Source organism: Rhynchophorus ferrugineus, unplaced genomic scaffold, assembly GCF_030347505.1.
Source record: "Rhynchophorus ferrugineus isolate W39M unplaced genomic scaffold, kcgeb_rfMv2 rfM2, whole genome shotgun sequence".
Taxonomy (NCBI): Eukaryota; Metazoa; Arthropoda; class Insecta; order Coleoptera; family Curculionidae; genus Rhynchophorus; species Rhynchophorus ferrugineus.
The window spans coordinates 73,247,877-73,271,505 of record NW_027472581.1 but is presented as its reverse complement, the minus strand read 5'-3'; the positions used below and the strand labels follow the sequence as shown (position 1 = coordinate 73,271,505).

Sequence of the window (23,629 nt, the reverse complement as noted above, 5' to 3'; positions counted from 1 at the left end):
CTCACTGACTTTTGACTTTAATATTTTTTCTTAAGAAACAATTTTTATAAAGGTTTGAATGAATTATTTGTAATCTAACACATTGATGCTTACATGTTGAAATTGATTATGAGTTTGTTTACTATTGATTTTAGCAAGTAAGATATTTTTTCAAGGTGAGTGGGAAAGTTATTACCGGTTTTTCTAACATATGTCGCCAGGCTTTAGTGTTCAATGTTATGATTTAACACATGCCTTTTTTGTAATAATGTCATAGATTTATACCTCTTTGAAGATATCAAGTTTCGTGCCTAAAATTGTACTTGTGCGGCATGTATAACTTATTCTATTTAATCAACAGAAAAACTCGCTGAAAGTCATCGTTTTCCTGGTTTTGCGGAAACTTTGCGGTTTCACTTCATGGTTAGCATGATCTAACTTTAGAAATATGAGAGACTTGGTTTCGAAAATTCGAAAATGGTGATCTAGATGTGCAAGACCAAGAATGTTCTGATAGATCGAAAAAGGATGAAGACACGAAACTGGTGGGTGAAATTGAATAAAGACCCAAACTAAATTCAAAAGTAATTGGAAGAAGAGTTAATTGTGACCAAAGAGACGATTAGCGACCGATGACCAACAATGCAGAAAATACTGGGAATATGGGTGCCACATCAATTGAAAACTAGAAAATTTGAAAATCCAAAAATCATTCTGTTTCAAATGTATGATTGGAAATCATTGTTGCATCGAATACTAACGAGTAATGTAAAGTGCATTTATTTTGAAAACATTTAGCGCAAAAAATCATGATTATCACCTAGTGAAACCGGCCGATTGACTTCAATGACAAATCGTTTTGGTCGCAAGTCAATGCTCTATATTTGATGGAACCAAAGTGTCGTGGTGTATTATGAACTGTTGAAACCTTGTAAAACAGTTAATAATGATCACTACTGACAACAAATGATCAATTTGAGACATACATTGGCCGAAAACGTCAAGAATGTGCCCGAAGACATAGTAAAGTGATTTTATAGCACTATAACGCGCCGTTTCATAAAACCGGTTAAGGAAGCGTTAAAAGCACATTAATGGGAAATAGTTTAGCAATCGCCCTACTTGCCAAACCTTGCCCCGTCCGACTATCAACTTTTCGCATAAATAAATTGCCTTAAATATAATCAAGATGTGTATAATCAAATGGCCAGTACTTTGAATAAATACATCTTTAAATTTTTTTGAAGATCATGTAGTTTTTCCAAAAAAAAACCGTTAGCGACTTTTGGTACATCAGGTAACAAAACAAAGACATAATTTAACTGTATCGTTTGTTGGTTGGATTGTATTGATAATTTGTTGCTGTTCGGGTTATAAGCTAATTTTAACAGTTTAAATATTAACGTTTATCCGTTTTTAAAAATCTCGTTTGCTTTATTTAAAGCCTGTTATTTGTCAATCAATGGAACTATTAGATAAAGTGCGAGGTCATTAGTTTTTATTCATATAGAGATTTTCTATAAGAACTGGTCGATATTGAAACTGAATGGAATAATTTGGGTGTATGACGAAACATTTTTGTATTTCTAGGGATCATGTTTGTTATTGCATTTGAAATATAATATTCGAGTTGTCGGATAAATCATTATTATTAAGATGGTGCAACAAGTCTTTCTTGAAAGGTGAGCGTTACGTGAGTCGATTTTGTTTCATTCGTTTTTAACCACAAAATGATTTTATTGAGTTGAAGTTGAAGGTTTCTTGTGGCGGACATAGTATCCTTGGGAGATGATAAAATCATCTTATCGCCAGCAAATGTTGCCACAGTAGTAATTTTGGATATTAAGTGACAGTCCTTTTGATAGAAAAAAATTCTAATTTGGATATGCTACTCAGTCGTGTAAATTGGTAAATTGGGAAATAATGATTTAGAATCAATGACTGAATGACCAAGGATGGGTTAAACTGACGCCTATGGCAAACCTAAAACAAAAATAGCAACAAATAGTTTTTCGGAAACCGAAAAACCCTATATTACTATTTTAGATTTAAATGACTTGTTGTGTTCGTTACTTAAATACTACGGCTTTCTTTAGAATACTCTGGACCATCATTCATTATTTTTGAAATGCTACAAAAACCATATCTCAACATTTTGATTTAAATCAAAAAATACGTAAAACATTATTTGGTTTGGTAGTGCCGTGACAACCTTTTTATAACAAGTGTTAGATGAATTAAAACTTATTTTGTGTTGTCTTATATTTTATTCGGCTTTTATATCGTATTACAAATAATAATTGATTCGTAATAAATACTAAGTTACATGGTTCAAATTAACAATAAATAAAAGCTTACCTAGCATTCATCCAATAGTATATTAGTGGGTTTACCGTTGCGTTGGACATAGCGAACCAATAGAAACTCAAATATACGTGTTGGGTATATTTGCTGTATATGACTTTTGTATCATAGTAGATATAGATGAAGTAACTGTGGTAAGGTAGCCAACATAGGCCGAATATTAGGACCACGAGTATAAACATTTTTACCACCTGAAACAAAATATAAAATGTCTTAATCAACTTCAATATATTTCGGCAAATATTAAATTCGTGTTCAAAATTAAATAATACAAATAAAAATAAAAATATAATCTGAAAACAATTGATATAAATGAAATTGAATGGTATATATGTTACGGTATGCTACTGGTACGCCACTGGTAATTTCATTGTACCCAAAGGGAGATATTTTTCAAGCGTTTAGTTTCAAGTGGTGGCAAGTCGTTATATTTTAAGCTTTCATGTAGTTTATAAAGCAGATAGGCAGTATTGTTAGAACCACAAAACACAGAGGAATTAGAAGTGTATCTCACATATATAACCGGTGAACAAGTTTAGCATTGATTTGCCGCCAGAGGACGCGACTGACAATTTGAATAGCGGGAAATTTAAAATATTTTATTAATAAAACTGCAATATAGGCTTCAAAAAATTCATTTTATTTAAATATATGTAAAAATTACATTACAATAATATCAGAGGACAATTCATAGAATTTTCTATGTTTAATAACAATATATTCTACTAGCGATACATTAAAACGTAATATAACAGATTTAACACAAAACTTATACTTTGAAATGTACAATATTTAATAAACTATAGAATATGCTACATTTTTTATTATCGTAAATTTAACTCTGTCAAATATAGAGTACAGTACAATATATATGTTGAAGACTATTGATTTTGAAATATTTTTTAAATAGTTTCTTTGTCAAATATTTGTTGTAAGTATGTAATTGTACATCATCCATATAAGCTATGTTATATTTAGATATTACAATAAAAATGTTTCATTTTTGCCTTTTGCTATTTTGTTCACTTTTCTCATCCACCAAAACAAACAACACCTAACTATTATCTTTCTAACTATGTCTCGTTCAGAATGCTCAAAACAGTTGAAAAATACAGGCATTTGGTAATTTAAGATATTGGACAGACTGCTTGTTAAGTTTTGTGCATAATTTGGGAATTCAATAAAACAGCCAAGATATAATTTACCAACAAAGTAAAAAAAGTCTCTGGCTTTGCCAAATTACGTCTATCATACTGTCGAGCTTTAATCACTTCATTGTTTCCTTCAACATTTCCTAACATATTTGGATCAATGTTTTCTTCCTTCTATGCCATAGCTAAAATGGAGGCTTGTTATATTTTATAAATCGGTTACATATAATTAACATTATAAAAGACTTACAATGTAAATAACAACTGGAAACCATACCACTGTTAAGCAATGCTCTTCTACATTTCGGTTTGTAGTTATCCTGTGTAAAACAAACCCTTTTGCTCTAATTTAAGACCTCACAAAAGATTCACATCAGTTTTTCATTATTTATTGCTAAAAGCCATTTCTGACATAGATCATGGTCCCTAAGAAAGCTAGGTATTCTATTTGAAATGGTACTACATCCTGGGACGCAACACTTGAGATGTCAACACTTGACAAATCATTTTAACTAAAAAAGAACCATAAAAACCCAGTTAAGAAAATAAGAATATTTAACATGTAAGTTCATAAGTTTTTAAAGTTTGCTTTGTCAGCACTGAAAGAGACGCTTTCAACAAAAGCTTTGTCAAAAAAAATTAAACCGAAATTCTTTGTATATAAATCAAGAATTACCAAAAAGGTCCAAAATATCCAGTAAATTTTTCATTATTTCCACCAAATATAAACATACGTACACTAAACCCCCTTATTTTTTAGAATATGCTTCTGAAAGCAGAAAGTGTTAAAGTTCAGCTTTGTTACCAAATTTATACCTCGAAACAGCTGGTGGAAAATTAAATAACTAAAACACTGTATCGCACACATTTAAAATACCCATCTAAATTTTCAATATTTTGTGGTTAGAGCCTTGTTGAATCCAACTTAAATTTTTTTCGTAACCTAAAAGTGTGTTTTTATCCCTACATAAATCAAAATTTGCGCAGGATTATTCCAGGTAAATGATAACGCTATTCTCCTTTGAGTTCATTCAGTTAACCCGAGTTAAGTAAATTATCAAGAAAAGGAGATAGATTGACGTTGGACTTCCAATATTTTCCTAAATTACTCCCCTTCACCTAGTTGTATGAAATTGGGGCCATAAAGATGAACTGACGGAAAACAATATTGTAATATAACCGTTAAAAAGTTGCTGAAACTATCCAATTGCTGGTGATCGTCGAAATTTGGGAAGATGATCAGGAATCCATTTTACTGGTTTTGGATTGAAGCACCTTATTTTTGGATGTAGGGCTGCAAAAATGTACCATTCAGAAGTTTATCAAAAGCTGGTTAATGAAAATGTTATCATTACCCAAAAATAATTTTACAATAATTATAATTGTCGTAGACTGTCCCTTTCCAAGTGTTTGGTTTTAAGTGATCGCAAATGTTCTTATTTTAAACTCTCATTTAGTTTATAAAACGGACAGATAGGCAGTATTGTTATAGCTTTGGTTGCAATATATCATGCAATATATCACCACTTTTCTCAAAATGAAATTGTTTTCGTAAATTTATAATGTGTTTTCATCTCTGCACTAATCAAAACTTATATGAAACTTTATAAAATGAATGTTAACAGACGCCGGCTCATGATACCTGGAGAAATATTTCAACGCAGGATGTAAAAAAGCAATAGAAAACCATATGTATGACTGTATGAGGAACGATGTAATTTTGAAAAACTATTTTATAATAATTTTACGTATCTACTTTACCCGGAGTAAAAGTTATTTCTGTAAAAAAATGATATTAAAAAGATTATATAAATATAGATAGATAGATATAGACAGTAAGATCATTATATATATCATTTTAAGTTCGCGCTAATATACTTCAAACCTGCGCGCGTTGTTGTTCCATTTCATCATTTGTTTTGTTAACAAATAATGCAAAATAATATTTAATGTAATGCCATGGATTTAGTTTTATGTATTAGTTGTTAGCATATATCATCACAAGCTTCGAATGCCAACCAGATAGAAGAAAATGGGTTTCTAACCGAACGCACTGAACATAACATATCTGGTCAAGTATATCAGATATAAGATATCAATCTACATCTGGTATCTAGCGGGTATCAGCTACGATTCAACGAACTATACCTCATCAGGTTAATGGGGGAGAATTTAATATATTAAAGTATGTTTAAACATGCATTTTGTAATGTATTTGACGAAGTATTAGAGTTGTAGTGCTTATAAGTTTGTAAGGGTATTATTAAAATAAACTGCTACCTAAATGCTGGATATATTTTTTCGTCCCACAGAGTTGCTTCAAGTTTATAAAATTCATGATCATCAAAGGCGGATTTTAGCAGCTCAATTTCTCGTCCGTAGATTAGTGGAGTCACCAAAACTTGGAAAACTGTTCCTTAGAGGGATACCAGGAAAACTGGCGCACGAAGGTACAGACGATATTTAAAAACAATTATACAACTATAAGCTGTCCAGACGGACGTGGACAACGACCACGTTCCACGGCTATCGGGACCATGTTTTAAAAACGGCTTTTTTATGAATGATGAACGAGTGTGATGGATTTGGACTTTTTTCTAATGGATAACAACCCTCAATGTCGCTTTGTGTCACTTCCTAATAAGTTGCCTCTTCCCTTCTTATATAAAATAGTCTATCAAATAAATTAAATTTTCGTGTTAAAATCCATTTCTCGTTTTATGAAATTTTTAAAAATATATTTCATTCAAATTCTTATAAATATTTGAAGTCAGTAAACAAAAGGTGACAATATTTAAAATATTTTATACATACTATTTATTATGAAGCGAAATTTGGACCAAAACAGCATACAATTTAAATAAATACGTCGTAAAAATACGCAATAACGTTCGCAAGATCGACAAAATGATCTATTGTCGAAACAATTTTTCCATTATATACTCATAATTTTAGTTGTATATAGGAAACATCAAAATTGATTTTCTCGCTAACGCAATTTATTATTCGACAACGTTTTAATTATTCTTTTCAGTCGTATTAAATTTTCGCCAAACGATCGACAATCCGAGAGTCGAATTAAAAGCCTTTTTATCTCACAAAGTTTCAATTTACCAAAGTAACTGTGCTATAATTGTTAGATGCTTAAAAAAAGGGGCAAAAAATAGAGAGTTTCCTTTTAAGACTATTAAAAAAACAAGCAGAAAAGAAACATAATATCCTTTAAAACCATTATATTAACAAAATTTATAAATAAAATGATAAAAGTGTTGAACATAAAATTTATTAAATATTACTTCACTGACGGCTACATAACTTTTTGGGGGCGATTTTCGATCATTTCTTCATTTCTAGATGTTATATCAAATTGTTTTATACCTATTCTGTTATACTAGTCAAAAATGCAATATTCAATCATATAAAAGTGTTAAATAAAAATTAAAGCACTTGCATGTATTTAACAGCGGTATCTTTGGTGAAAATGCCAAATATTAAAAATATTACATACAATAATAGTTTTACATTTAATATTATTGAGTTATTTGGTGTATACAAACACTAGCCATGGAATGCTCAAAATTACATTTCTATTACTATACCTATACTCCATATCCATTACTTTTGTTGTTTTTCTTTTTAAATCTAGTATTGAACCCCATCAAACGCTTTTAAAACCTTATGGTGATGTTGCTTCCTTGCATTCCAATTGTTGGTTTTGGTTTAAACGATTTAAAAGTAGTGACTTCAATGTCTAAAGCGAACACAATGAACTCTAAGACTTATTGGACGAGAATCTAGCTCAAACTGTTTACTTTTTTTCCAAATTGACCAGCTAGAACCAAATAATCTTTTGATTATGTCGCTTCGGGTTCGGGATAGATATATATTGCGGGCGACAGAGATCCTGGGGTACGACTGGGATCGTAGTAATTGGTTTAACTACCGGGGTTTGTGGATGGATGGGCTCAAGTTGTTTTCGTGTTCTTAGGCACCAAGAGAGAACCTTACACTGAGCATTTTCGTGAATCTTTTAACGAGCGGGATGCCTGATTCGAGGTGAATGTTCACGTTTCTCATAAACCATGGGGCATTGAGTAACGCACGGACTTTTTTGGACTAGAACACTTGGAGTAGTGCAAAAAGTCTCTCAGAGACGTACCTGTACTATACTTGTGATCCGTAGAGACGGCAGACTGAATGGACTAGCATCTTATACAGAGTCGTTTTCCGAGGAATTGGGAGTTTCTTTTTCTGTAGAGGAGTGGGAATAGTAAACGATGCACGCCATTGCCTCTACAAATAGCGTGCTGTATTTAAGCTGACCATTAGAAACGACGGTCGAATTTGATGAGTTTTGCTTGGGTTAATCTGCAGCCGCCAGAATTTATACCACGCAATTGCCAGATTGAACTGAACTTAGAGTCTGTCGCGGATGACGCCTGGACCGTAACCGGTGGTGAAGAAGACTGTGTCATCTGTATAAAACGCTGTGTGTGAATGTTTGGGGAGTGGGAAATCAGCCATGTTGCGAGACTCCTCTGGAGATTAGCTTTCGAGAGGAGACTGCATCGCCGATCTTTACTTGAAAGGATCCATCTTCCCAATATGAGTAGATCAGGGAAATTAGGTCAATCGGTAGACTTAGTTGGTTATCTTTAAAAACTAGACTGCCATATTTGATCGAAAGCTTTGGATGCATCTAGGAAGATGGCTTTGCGACCTTTTATAAGTGCTTGATGGATGTTGCTGCGACGCGAGCAGCTTGATGGAGGGTTGAAGGTTTGGCGCGGAAACCGATTTGTTCGTAAGGGATTATGATTATGTGGTGCGTGTCGGTAAAACTATTTAAAGCATATAATATCGCTTTTTCGACAGGTTTGGAGAGTGAACTTATCAGGCTGATGGTCATAAGTCACATGGATTTGACTTGGCCTGCTTCTTTAGGATAACAGCGATAAGAGCGTGTTTCCAATTGTTTGGGAAATGCTTTAATTTCAGGATGTAATTAATAATGTTGAAAAGCTTTGAAATGTGCTTGCTGGTGAGGTTTTTGAGATGGTTTACTTTGATACGACCTGGGTCTGGACCTTTTTTCGAAGACAGATATTTTATTGTGAGCTGAAACGTTTCAAGTAACTTATCAGCAGAAGATAGTATCTTTACAATCATTGGAGTTGGATGCAAACTATTCAATATAAAAGAAAATGGCATACGAGTTGACTGAAAATTATATTTTTAACCATTTCAACATTGCGGTTTTATTGTCTATCAAGTAAAAAATGAAGAATTGTATGTAATTACATTTCATACCTAATTTGTAAATAACAAGTCACTTGAAAAGCTCCGGCTTGACATATAGATGGCCCTACTAGAATTAAATCTGTAAGAATGTTCGTCGGATCGGTCAGTCGGAATGAATGGCTCTCGACGCGATTGCTTTTTTGAACACCCACTACTATTTTTGGAAAGAATTTACGCGAGAACTAAAAACACTGGTTGAATCAAACTTGTTTATTTTCACTTATAATTTATACATGTGGTCGACGGGAGAATTGACTGGATATTAGTTTAGGTACGGTAGCACGGAAGTACGTAGTGTGGAATTGGTATTGCTACAAGGGGACGGAGAAAAGAAAAGAGAGCGAGGCATCCTCGTGATGGCCTTTTATAGCCTGGAACCGCATGGTACTAACCCACCGACGTTGCCGACCTTTGAACTTGTCGTTGGTGAATGCGTGGTGGCCTAAAGGGTCGCGGTGTTCGCCACAAATCCATATTTTTAGTTAGCCCTAATCCTCAAAAGATGCGTAGTTCAGTTCATGAAAAATTAACTTAAATTTACACCAAAGTATCACATCAAATCAACTTGTCCTTTATTATCGTAATATTAATTTTAATATTGGAAATAATAATACTTTTGAAATATTATTTAAAAAGAAATTTTATACTGACTTTTTATTGGCCGAATAAAAGAAATGTTTCTGTCCATCCATTAGATTTAAACAAATATCCCGTAAATATAAAGTACGTCGAAAGAAACATTTCATTATTGATTTTAAACTTTACTGTTGTTTGTAACATTGGTGCAATGTTACAGCAAACATATTGATTTGATTGTTTATAATTACATTTACCTAATGCTTTCAATTAGCCTATATTGCATTTTAATTGAATATTGGGTTGTGATTGTTGGTGTTAAGATATTAATTCACGGCACATCAGAATGTTTTTTCCATATTTCTAACGATACCTAGTAATTTAACTAAGGATTAATTTGATTTATATGAAACTATTAATTGTTTGCATGTATCCTGCTATTTTTTGGATTTACAAAAATATACTTTTCATCCCCAACTACAATATGCCAAAGGAAACTCCTTTTTTTGTGGCGAGCGATGAAATTATTATATTGAAAAAGGTTCAAAATGCATTTTTCAGTCAAGTTATAGTTCAACATTGGTCCAATATATATTAATCACAAAATTTGCTACCATTTTCTACTACTTTTCCTAACTCTTTGATGACATATGGTACATTTGAACAAGTGGTAATCAGACGGAACTATGTTTTGTGAATCAGCTGGATGAAGCAGAACCTATTCAAGCTAAACCAGCGTGCCCTACTATATGTGTAGTCGAGAGTTGTTATTATATGATAGGATGACTTTGATTCTGTTTGTAACAATTGCTTTTTGTTTGCAACGATACGCCGTTCAGTTTATTTAATAGATGTCGGTAGGCATCTATAGTAACAATTTTATTCATTTTTAGTGACGTACTATATTACATTTTGGTAGTCCCACCATATCTACAGACATTGTGGCCTTGAGTATTCATTTCGGTGTCGATATGGATGGATTTTTGTTTTACTCTCATTTCTTTTACTAAAATTAATTAAAATGATCATAAGCACCTGAAAACCGTCAATTAAAGAAGTACTAATGAGTTTGAATGGTTCATTGTCCTTGAACTAGTCCTCCAGTCAGTTCTTTGTAATTGAAATCACAATCATATCTTTCGAAATCGACAATTACTATATGATGTAGCAGCTTCACCATAAGCTTATAAAAGTATTTGATTGTCCTCGGTAGTATATTTCTTCAGATTAAACAATAAAAGTAAAGAATGTCGTCATTGTTAGGGTCTCTATACATTGAATAACTTTAGTACTAAATGATCAAATTTATTAGTTAGGTTAGGCTGTTTAACAGTGGTTTTTATATGTTGCGATGCAATTATAGTTATTTACATTTAAGAAAATTGTTTAGTTTTAAGTTTATAATTTACTATAATTTAGAGGTCTAATTCATTGGACCATTTATCTCTTTTTTATAAAATTTTTAACATTTTGGGAGAGAATTATGACTTGAGATACCATAGAATATCGTGTTATATCGAAGTAGCTTAGGCCAAGTATTGTAGGTACTATTGAATGGTCTCGCTAAACACTGAAACTACATAGCTAACAAAAAACATGTAGCGTCGGATCGTTGTCGAGTGCTTCGGCTATGGAAGTACAGGTACCAGCGGTAAATGACGGGTATAACATATTGGACCTGGTGGAAATTCTGGCAATAACTATGAAACTGCCAAAAGCCCGAGATTATGAAATACAGGAGCATTCTTAAGAGTCCGTAGCGCACATATTCCATCCGCGTGAGAAATTAAACCTGATAAGAGTCTTCCCCGCCCTGATAATTTGAACAAATCGAGGTGCGGGAAAGGGTTTCTTGAAACAATAATCTCAACCACCACCAAGTGCACGAGGAAAGCAAAATAAGCATGATTATCCGGAAAATTCAACCAGAAAATTAAAGTGAGATAAAGATTTAGTCCGTGACTGAGAAGCAGAAGTAAAGAGCCAGGAGTAAGAGTGAGAAACAGTGAAGTATAAGTCAAAAATTAAGAAAAATCAGGAGTAGGGCGAAAACAATCAAGAACAGTCAAGGCGGAGGATTAAAATCAGAACGGTAGAACTCTTATATGCGGTGTGTATGATCATCAGTTGGGTCTGATGACGGAATCAGTTTTATGCCAAAGTAAACAGACAATTAGTAAGTCATTTCCATCCAATTCATAATTCTTTCATCATTACGTATCGATTTAACATCTTTCATTTTATATAATTTTTGCATTAGTTATTTAAATTAACACGTAACTCGTCTTTGTGCATTAATTTAAGCGAAGAAAAAATAAAATAAATTATATTTCATTTGAAATATTATTTTCTCTCTTTAACAACTCAACAACATAGATACTGGTGTTGGGAACTGAAACTAAAACTATCGACTGAAATCGACTACCGACTGTTTAGTAATTGACTACTTTTTACTATCGACTGTTTCAGTCGTGTACTTTTAGTTACTATTTTTGGTTCTGCTAGTTTCATTCGACTGATTTTTAATGTTCTAGCATGTTAGTAGTTAGTTGTTTTGGAGCGATATTTTTCAAGATTGTTAATGTAATAGGATAAAAAGATTAAAATTGTGAATGATAAATAGTAAAATACTTTTGACTGTTTTTATGGCAATATTAGGTAATATTTCGATTACACTCTCGATTTTTGTTATAAAATACTTTCGTTCAATAATGAATAACGCATTTATTTTACAAAATATCTAGTAGTTATTGTGCGATCATTTTTAGTTATGTCATGAATTTGTTTTTTTTTCTATGGTCAGGTATATTTTTACTTTTAGGTTTTAGGTTTTGTTTAAGTTTTATTGTATTGTCTATTTTTATTACAGTATAGTTTTTTTGAAAATAGCAAGTAAAATATTAAAATACGATAAAATATTTGTGGGGTATTATTCAATTCCACAGAAAAATTCCGTTTCTTTTTACAGGTCCACAGAGCATTCAAATATAAAAGTAATTCTACTTCGTTTAAAATGAAATTATTAATTGCATGTTAATAGTATTCAGTAATTATTTTTTCCTTTTCTTTTTTAAAGTTATTACGTGAAGGAATAAGTACACCTCCGTCTCCGTCACCAACTACCGTTGGAAAATATAATCACATATAAAATTAAATGCTCCAAGCAATTATCTCCTTCGTTTCCTCTCTCACAATTTATACAGGAAAGAGTTCTTATATGGTCGCCTGACATCACGAATTGAACAAAATAGTCGAACCGTGCATTTGAACCGCTATTTTTTTGACTATCGACTGTTTCGACTGTTTTCAGTCGATAGTTCTCAACGCTAATAAATACTTGAAAAAATCGTTGTTTTTCTGGCTTAAAATTCGATTCATAGATGGAGAAAAAGAAATAAAAGTTTAAAGAATAATAATATTTCTCATTAATTTTGATTTATAAAACATCTTTTACAGACATTTTGTACATTTATAATAATTTATATCCATTTTAATATCACTTAAACGAATCTATACTAACGTGATCGCAAATGTTGTTTACTGAAATGTATCTTTCATTATGCAAATATCCCTTGCATCTTCTTTAAGCTCGGCAAACATTAGAACCCGAGAAAAATCTAATTTCGAACATCAAATATTTATGATACACTCCTGGTAGAAAAGTGGCGAAAACATAGTATGAACGAAGCGAGTCAAAATTTCTCACTTTGTACGGAATACTTGGAGTAAAGGGCTTCAATTATCAAAGGGGACTTTCGGTTTCCCCCCTTAACAAGAATTTCTTGAATTAGAGGCATAATCTATTTAGTTATTGGAGCAAGACAGTCCTGTTGAATTTGTCTCAATATTGAAACTGTTGATAATAGGTTGCTTAAAATTTCCCAAAGGATTTTCCTTGCCTTCAAATTTTATTGTGCGTTATTGTGGTTGGAGTTTTCTCTTTTTAAAAAATGAAAATTATAATGGGGCTTCAAATAAAGGCGATCCAATAGAATACTGGAAAAGCTATAGCTGTTAAATTTAATGTAAAAATTATCATGTAAAATTAAAGTAAGTAAGTTTTCAATAAAATGCTTAATATCCTCGCTTTAGTTTTGGAGGCTGAGCTGGCCTTTTTAGATACAGGCGTATAGTAATGTAGCTATATTTCATCCATTATCATATATTGCTGTATTAAAAATGAAGAATCAGAAAAATCATTGCTTAGCATGAACATTGACAATTTTTCCTAACATAATTTAATTTATACTGTTGAAAAATACAGTTCCTGATTACGTTGGGCATACCACATAGATCACGCTTGAAAAAAAACATCTATTTTTCAAAAGTGAGGAACTATTATGTTAATTGATATTTGAGAAAAAAAATTATTACACATCGTGTTTACCAGTAATTTACCCTAGGCTGAGCACCTTTCTTCTTATTCTTGGATGAACTTCCAGGTAGCTACAATTGTGATATTTTATACGTGATATTTTTACGATGACGAATACAACTTTTCTTAAGAAGATGATATAGGGGGCTGTGGTGAAGTACAATAAACAAAGTTACAATATAAATCAGAGTTTTTTAAATGTTATGGTACTATGTCAACGATTGTAACTTAAAATTTAATAACTTATTAATTAATAGTTAAAGCGAAAAAATCATATCCCTTTTTAAGAAGTTAAAGAGCAGAAGTTTCTATGGAAAAGATGTGCAGGGAACTAAAATGAAAATAAATAAACTTTGTGTTACAAATTGTATACAGTTGTTATTGTACTCAAAGTTTTGCGTCGATTCGAAGATCGAACACCAGATGAATAAATACTATATCGTAACTACAATGAAATAATATATCATGACGAAATTGAAAGATCTAGAAAGAACGAAACTAGACGTATCTAGAAACGTTTTTATATTCTTTAATTATTAAAGATTTGCCAATTTTGACGTTAGAACTTAATATTAATTGCATGAAGGAACAATGGAATAATAATGCTGTATATATATATATATATATATATATATATATATATATATATATATATATATATATATATATATATGCTGTATATATTTTACATACCGTCATAGGCCTGACTATCGCAGCAAAGTGCAAGGGCGATCTGTTTTAAGATGACCCTAATGGTGAATGAGTGGTCAACCACAATAAATCGCCTCTTCTTTCTTTGAATAAAATGGTTTCGAAAGTAAAATAATAATTTGGTGAGACGGTTTTATTCCCATTTTATAATTGGCACAGTGGGTAGGATTCCGAGGAAATCATAGGGCTCTTCTCTTTTGGATTTATTCAATTAACTCGAGTCAAGAAAAGAAGACAGATTGACGTTGGATTGGAAATAATTCCGCAGTTACTCGAAGAATTCCTTGGAGTAGTTAAGTGGAGTTCGGGAAAACTTAGCGCAGCTGAAGCTGTAGGGTTACAAAGGGTGGATTAGAAGTGCTCAAGGATCGCTAGCCATAAACTATTCTAGGATAATATGAGCTAAGAAACATTCAAGTTTTGGAAATTAGGGGTATTTAGTATCCCTGGATTCCCGGAACATACATCAACACTTCAAGGTATAATGCCACCAAACGGACTGAAGTTGCTGCAAATTAACCTAGGCTATTAGAATATTAAAGCTTGCACATCAAGATAAATGTCCACTAAAGGAGGATTGTAGTAGCTCAGTCCCTTATCCGTAAACCATTGGAATCTTGAGTCACCAAAACTTTTAAACATTTATTGGTGAATTGTTAGTTCGTACGTGGGACATAAGACAAAGAAGAGAGCAATAGATTAACGAAATCTATAGTAAACAAACTAAAGATGATCTATCCACAAGGGCGAGATCGAAGAGTGAAATAAATAAGCGAAGAACAATGCAATTTAATTCAAATTATAGGTAAAGAAATTACTCTTTTAATCAGCCTTGTGTATTTATTGATTTTGCAATATTAGGTAAGAAATATGGATCCAAGTTAAGGACTATATGAATACATAAATAAAGTAATGAAAACATGCAAGAGTTAAAATTAAACTAACTACATATATATTTGTATTGATGGAATACATACAACAAATAGAAGAAATTATTAATTATTAACAGTACATTTGTACATTTTTAAATCATTGATAATTTTAAGGTGTTTAATGACTAATGCAATATGGTACGTGACTGTATGACATTTAATTCCTTAATCCTTACATTAACAATTTTGATTATTTGCTTTATAGACCTAGGTTTTGGAAAATCAATAGTTAATTTAATTATTGTAAATACACTCTTTTAATATACATTTCCAAATTGTAAAAAATAAATGACCTAATTGTGTTCGTTATTGTTTTATTAAACAAACATGTATTACTTCATCTATTATTCCATACTTATGTTTATAATATAAAAATAAAGAAATGTCATATATACTTATATTTATTTGATGCTCTGAATTTGTTACAGTTTTGAAAATAATCTTACTTATTTTGTAATAGTGGTGTAGTAATTTATATTTATTAATATTTTGTTGATTACTGAAAGTTAATGCACATTAGATTTAATTAAATGCAATTTAAAGTAGTAAGTAAGTGTTAGTTCTTAAAACAGTGTGCATATGTTTTAATAAGCTTTAATATTCTTTTAATTAATGTTATGTATCAAATACATTTTTGACCTTATATTGAAGATTTGTTGTGAAAACAATTTTTAGTAACATATCATTTTTAAATAAGTTATTTTACTCTATTATGAAAGAAATATGATTAATTTAATACATTATGGTGGAATTTCGACCACAGGGCGATCACTAGTTTAAATAGATACATCTAATGAGCACGTTTGCTCTACAGTATTGTTCGTCTTGAAGCTTTTAATTGCTGAACCTCTTCGTCCCTTTTCACCCTTGCACCTGTAATTACAATGCCAATCATGTCCTTCATCTCTCTTGCTCTCACACTACATAATATACTATCACAGATAACAGTACACCACTGACACAAACTACTGTTCTTGCATGTGATTTTGTCACTTTGCAGCAATCCGTAAATAGTTTTCTATTTCTAGCATATTCAGAGTGTCAACAAAAACTGAAGGATATTAGCTGGAATCCATACACTTAAGATCCAAAGCTGGATGCTGCAATTTTCGTCCAGTATTCTCAGAGATTCTCCCCCTCTATCATATCAAACAGCATTATTGTATAAAAGTTTTCTTTTAAAATTTCTTCATCTTCAATCCATTTCAATTGATAATTATTTATATTAAATATTAACAAAGAAAAATAAATAATAATGCCATAACAAAAAATACAAAAATTATTATTTTAGTGCTACTGTTACTAACAACTTAGTAAACTACTTCATAGTTTTTTTATAGTTCAAAAAGTCTAATTAAACTAACTAAATAATTGAAAATGTAGGAATTTTTAAAATATTACTCAATTGTTTTTTAAATTATTTAAAAAAGGTTATTAGCATTTAATTAACAAAAAAAAAACTGTCTTTATGATATAAAACTATCTACGAACACGGTTTTACTAGAATCATAATCCATATATGCGTCTGTTATCTTGCTTTTGTCAGATTGCTACATTATTCATTATCCGCTAGTTTATCCTTTCTCCCTCCCGTTCGGCGTTATTGCGTTAAGGCTTATTTTATCAATGTGGCAAATCTCATTTGAGAATATGCCATTATCGAGTAGTAACGTTTAATGGGCTACATTGGATATTACCTAATCCTTAAATATTTTATGTTTCAGTAGCGAGGGGTCTTTACGTCGACGTCAACTGTAACAATTCAGATATGTTGTCCCATTTCCAAAAGTACTATTTTTAAAAAGCTATTTTTGGATTCTATCATTAGATACCTTTCTGTTCAATTGTTACTACTTTCCAACTAGCATAAATGAATGTTCGTTATTTGTTAATATTATGTGCTTGCTTATATTATCAGCAAGTATCAACCTTTTTTTACGTTAAACAAGCTAACATGTTGATAATTGTATTTTCGACACTCGTTATTTGTGTTGTTACTATGATCAAATAGTGGCTCAAAAGAGTTCGAACATAATGAATTGCAAGACGTATCGGGCGAATATTCTACTCATACTATCAATGAACTTTCAGATAGCTTAGCAGCTAACAAATCAACTGTTTTCACAACAATTAATACTAAAAATCTATATACAGTTAAAATATTAATCACTACGTTATGGTGAAGGCAATAATGAATTATGAAGAAGGACTTACAAATTCGTATTTGGTTTTGGATAATACTGACATACAGGAATTCTCCTATTTTTTGATTCTTGATTATTTTCGATATTTCTTTTGTTTTTCGACGTTCTACTGCTTCTGGTATTCTGGTTCAATTCTTCAGTAATTCTTTTTCGTCAACACTGGTAATTGTTTAGTAATTCTGATACATTTTCTTATCAATTCTTTCTTCTTAATACTGTCTAATTCTGATGTTCTTTTTAGCTGCAAAATCGTTAGTCAATTCTCCATTCACTACATTTTCTAATCAAAAATCTCTTAGCAATTCTTTCTTTAATCTCGGTTCTCCATACATTCACATTCAGACCAAAATCCGACAGATCATTTATATTCGTGTTAAAAGGATCACGGGACGGACTTTAACACCATCAAGGCAGCCCTAGCTGAAAAAGGTCACGAGGTCCTAAATATCCACAATATACGACATCACACGACAAAAAAACCTCAGCCTATGTTCTATATTAATTTAAAACCTAATGGAAATAATGATGTGGTGTATGAAATCACCAAACTAGAGAATAATATTATTAAATGCCAACCATTATATACAAAAAGAATTATACCACAAGACAGGAGGTGTCAAGCGCACGGGCACAAACTTACTGTCGAAAATCATTTAGATGCGAAAATGTGTAGGAGAACACAAAACAGGAGATTGTACTACTAAAGTTCGCGAGGATAAAGTGAAATGCGCTAAGTGTAACGGAAATCATCCAGCGAACTACAAGGGTTGCGCAGTTCACAAGCAACTAGAGCAGAAATTCTACACTGCCTTAAGAGGAAAAAGGCATCAGCAGCAACAAAAACAATCCGCACCTAACAGTCTACCAACCAGGCATAACTTATTCTCAAATGGTTGAAAATGGTTTAGCACAAAATCGAGAAATCACATTACAACTAGCAGAAACATTTCTGGATTAGAAAACATGATGGCTAAACTAATGGATTAAATGAGTACGATGCTTGGTCTACTCACAACCGTCGTCAGCAAACTTGCCTAATGCCTGAAACTATTAGCTACAAAATCGCCGTCTGGAATGCCACTGGGCTCCAACAACACGCCAGGGAACTAAAAATATTCGTAACTGAATAAAATATTGACGTTATGATGGTTTCCGAAACACATTTTACGGACAAACATTATTTGATAATTCCCAAATGTAAACTTTATCATACAAATCACCCTGATGATAAAGCACATGGAGGTCAGAATCATTCGAGATGATATAAAGAATTTCGAGAAAGAAAAATTCCGCAAAAACTACCTGCAAGCCACCAGTATAACCATAGAGGAAGTCCATGGACCATTAACAATGCCTGCGATTTATTGCCCACCCAAACATAACAACAAAGCAGAACACTTTCAAGAATTCTTCAGTATGCTAGGTAATAGATTTATAGTCGGAGGAGATTAGAATGCAAAACATTTAATGTGGGGTTCAAGAATAATAACCTCAAAAGTTAGAGAACTGCTAAAAGCAATAAAGACAGATAATTTACCACTAATTACAAATAATTTACTGGTGATCCAACATATTGGCTTTCAGACAGAAATAAAAGACCAGGTGTTATTAATTTCTGTATTACAAAAAATATTTATACATAAAAGTGTCATGCAGAATCATGTTTCGACCTCTCTTCTGATCATTCACCGATAGTAGTAACAATTTCTTCAAAAATTACAATCAAAAATAAACCCTCTTCTCTGTGTAATAATAGAACTAACTGGCCCTCATTTAGAGAAAACTTTAACTGAAACATCTTTCTAAACTTACCGTTACAAACTGAAATGGATATAGAAATAGCAGCAATAAACCTTACAAAAAATATACAGGAGACAGCATATTCCGGAACTCCTAACAGTGAAACATTTTCAAGAAAAAATACACATATATCAAGTACAATACAGAAAAAGATAGCAGAAAAAAGAAAATTACGACGGAATTGGCAACAGCAAAGGACTGAAGAGAATAAAAGAAAATTTAATAGGGCAATAAAAGAGCTGAAAGAACTAATCCAAATTGAACAAAACCAAGTCATTCAAGAATACCTAGATAATTTGATACCAACTAAGGCTACAGACTATTCGTTGTGGAAAGCAACAAAAAAGCTTAGGAGAACCTAGCAGTATAACCCACCAATTAAAACAAATGAAAATAATTGGGCTAGAGGCAATAAAGAGAAGGCCGACATTTTCTCAAAACACTTAAAAATGTTTTTAAACCCTTCCAGTCTTAGCTGCATAAAGATAAGGAAAATAAAATTACTAGCTTTCTAGATTCGCCATTTCAAGTGGACTTGCGGCACGAGAAATTAACGGTCAAAAAAGTTAAATAAACAATAATGAGAGAGATTAATATTAAAAAAAACTCCTGGTTATGACTTAACTACTAGCAACATTTTAAAAGAACAATCAGAAAAAGGTATAAAACTATTAACATTTATATTTAATGCTATGCTACGAATTAATTACTTCCCTAGTATATGGAAAGTAGCTAAAATATTAATGATTCTTAAACTAGGAAAAAAACACAGACCTAAATGCCAAAAGATATTGTTCGGCTGCTTTTCTAGACATATCTCAGGCTTTTGACAAAGTACGACATACGGGCTTGGAGGTTAAACTAAAGAAACTTCTCCATCATCCGTACTATCAGTTACTAAAATCGTATCTCACTGATAGAAATTTTATTGTAAACCAAGGCGATGAACATACCGAATTAAATCCCAAATATTCAAGAATTCCGCAAGGTAGTGTACTGGGTCCAATACTGTATCTTCTGTATACTGTGGCTGATCTGCTCACCACAAAAATAACTACTGTGGCAACATACGCAGACGACACAGCAGTCTTAGCATCCCATGCAGACCCAGTCACAGCATAAATAAACCTACAAGCCCATCTGGAGCAAATACAATTATGGTTGAAAACATGGCGCATTAAAGCCAATGAAACAAAATCCACGCATGTAACGTTAAACCTTCGTAGAAGAACATGTCCACCAATTAATATCAATCATCGTCAACTCCCCCAAGCAGAGCATGTTAAATATCTTGGTATGCACTTAAATCGACGCCTAACCTGGAAGAAGCACATACTCTATAAACGGAAACGACTTGGAGTTAAATTGTCTCAAATGTATTGGCTCATCAGGAGCAAATCCAAGTTATCATTAGATAACAAAGTATTGCTGTATGAGTCTATACTCAAGCCCATTTAGTCATATGGAATCCAACCATTTGGTACCGCTGGCAAATCTAATATATCCATCATTCAACGGTTTTCCAAAATAAGGTGTTGCGTGCCATTGTTGATGCTCCGTACTGTATTTCAAATAAAGTGATACAACGCGATATTCCTCTAGAGCCTATGACGAGTATAATTCAACGTATTTGTGTGCAGTACTTCGAAAGAGTGTCGGTGCATCCCAATGTACGCGCTAATCAGCTAAATATGCGACGTGATTGTGAGGTGCATAGACTAAAGCGTTTAACACAACCTGATCTGATTACTGGACGTATGTAGACTTTAAAATAAGCTTTAGAATAAGACTAATTAATTAAGATAATATTTTATACAGAAGATTGCTTAATGAAGTGATTTTCTACATGCCATATATATATAATATAGACAATAGGGTAGATTGTAGAATCACGAAGAGTAATAACACAAAAAAAAGTTTGTTGACGCTTAATAATAAAAAAGACCAATGCCAAATAACATTTTGTATGTTTCTATTTTCAAAAATATTAAAAGACAAATTATAAAAATTACCTAACTTTGGATTATTAATTTTATTTATTTCGGGTATACGCAACGCCACCCACTAATGTTTTATTATAATTAAATCAATGGTTTAAGTACGCAAAGACGAACAAACAAATATTCATTTTTATATATCAGACTAGCTGACCTGACAGAATTCATACTACCTCAATTGATAAATAAAAGACCTAATAATCCGTAATTAATAAAAAAAATGCTCGGTATGAATGATTAATTACACATGATGTTTCATACTTAAAAAACAGAGTTTTCCTGAACTTCTGGCTATTTATAAGGTTTCAATTACATATATACAGACACACACAGTTATGACACAGGCTGTTAACGAATTCAAAGCTTTCTGATAAACTATATTTTTTGTTTTGTTTTGTGGTGCGTAAATAAACAAAGGTGACGGGTTTCCCACGCGCGAACACGTGACTTAAAATTGTCCATGCGCGAAACAGAGAAACTCCAATTTGATTCCGCAAACTTGCAACGACTGGCTTTGATATTTATTTATGGTTATCGCAAAGGCCAGACGTACTGGAAATTGTTAACGTTTAAAATCGAATGGTAAATCCGTTGGAATCATCGGTATAGGCGGGATCAAGATATCCTCTCCTTTGTATTTTCCCTTTATGGTTGTTGCCTCAATGACGTTATTCATCATCTTTTTCACAGCCAGTCTTGTTCCTCTGCACAGTCGAAATTCGATTAATGTTACGCAGCATGATGACAACTGATCCTACTTTTAACTACAAATTGTGAGGTGGTAATTCAGGCATTTCCAGGGTGAATTTAAAAACTCCGTGGGATAGTTGACTACGTCGTCCTGGATCATAACGGTGTCGACTGATTTGAAGGAAACCAATTGTCCCAGAAGAAAATTCTGAATGGTTACATTGAGATCCTCGACAATCTCGAACCCTCGGCTTTCTTCTTCCTGACCATTATCAATGGGTACAATGATGATACAATGGGTATCCATCATTTACCGTTATGGCTTCAGCAATCAGGTCTCTTGGGTATCGCTTGGAATACTTGTCGTCAATCATACAGGGTGAATTGTAGTTGAAAACTCCGCAAGGTCCATGTATCATGTGTTCAGTAACTACTGCATGCAATTTTGGTTCTACTGTAGGAAAGTGGGCATGAAATTGTCCTGTGTAATACGTGTAGCGCCAAATTATGTCATCTAGAAACAGCTGTTATATTTCTGAATGTTGGCCAAGAAGTGCTTAGAATCATTTCCAATCCCAGAAACTAAAGAGCGTAAAGTCAAAAAACGTAATCTGGTGGTCGGGCCAATTGTGGCAATTTTACTTTGCCTCCAGCACAACATAATCCAGTAGATTCACCACTGTATTTTAACGCCTTGTAATATTTATTATATACAAATTATTGTCATTTCCCCAATTGTTACCGATTTGTCGGCACAATTATCTAATGCCGCATCATAATGGAATGCAACTCGTTCCAGGATCACAGGAGCACTGTGTCTGTGGAATCGCTCAATTTCATTATATCATGCTCGCTGTTGTTGTGTTTGATGTGCACGAACTCGTTGCATTCTAAGCCTATCTACTTCATTGACACTCTCTAAAGAAAGCAATTCCGACAGAGCATTACGACTATTTTCTTGATCTGTCCCTCTTTGGTCATCAGTACGGTTAGCACATGAGGTAGCTCTTCGCACATTTGATTGACTTCAACGATCTAAGTTAGGTCGTCTATCCTCGGCATCGTAAATTGTAATTAATCAAACTGAGAAAAGTTCTCGCGCACTTAGCAGTAAAGTAAATTGTAATTATTCATAGTGAGAAAAGTTTCTCGCGCACTTAGCAATAAAGTGTCATTATCACAAAAAATCAACAAAAAAAAGGGCACATAATATGAAATGTCACTATCACAAAGTTATCACCGAAGTTAAGAATATATATTATATATATATATATATATATATATATATATATATATATATATATATATATAGACTAGCTGGATACTGACGTCATTCTGTCAAAACTATTCGAATATGGCAGTCCCAAATACTTATCTTCTTCGATTAAATCCTGTTGATGGTGTTAGCTTATAAAGTGTACATATTGCGATGATTATTAGTTTTGATAGAAAGAAGAAAATAAAAGAACTGGAATTGAAATGTAGGAAAATATGCTGGCTAATTGGAAGAAAATCACAATTATCAGTACATAATAAATTGCTATTATAT

The 23,629-nt window shown here is 32.4% G+C and overlaps 1 protein-coding gene across 1 annotated transcript in view; it reads right to left on the bottom strand.

Moving 5' to 3' along the window:
• Positions 1–23,629, bottom strand: part of LOC143190373 (tachykinin-like peptides receptor 86C) — a 209,139-nt gene that overhangs the window by 18,320 nt on the left and 167,190 nt on the right. The window contains exon 7 of the mRNA XM_076394618.1: positions 2,338–2,534. Within this exon, the coding sequence (XP_076250733.1) occupies positions 2,338–2,534 (197 nt within the window). The remainder of the gene's footprint in view (positions 1–2,337; positions 2,535–23,629) is intronic.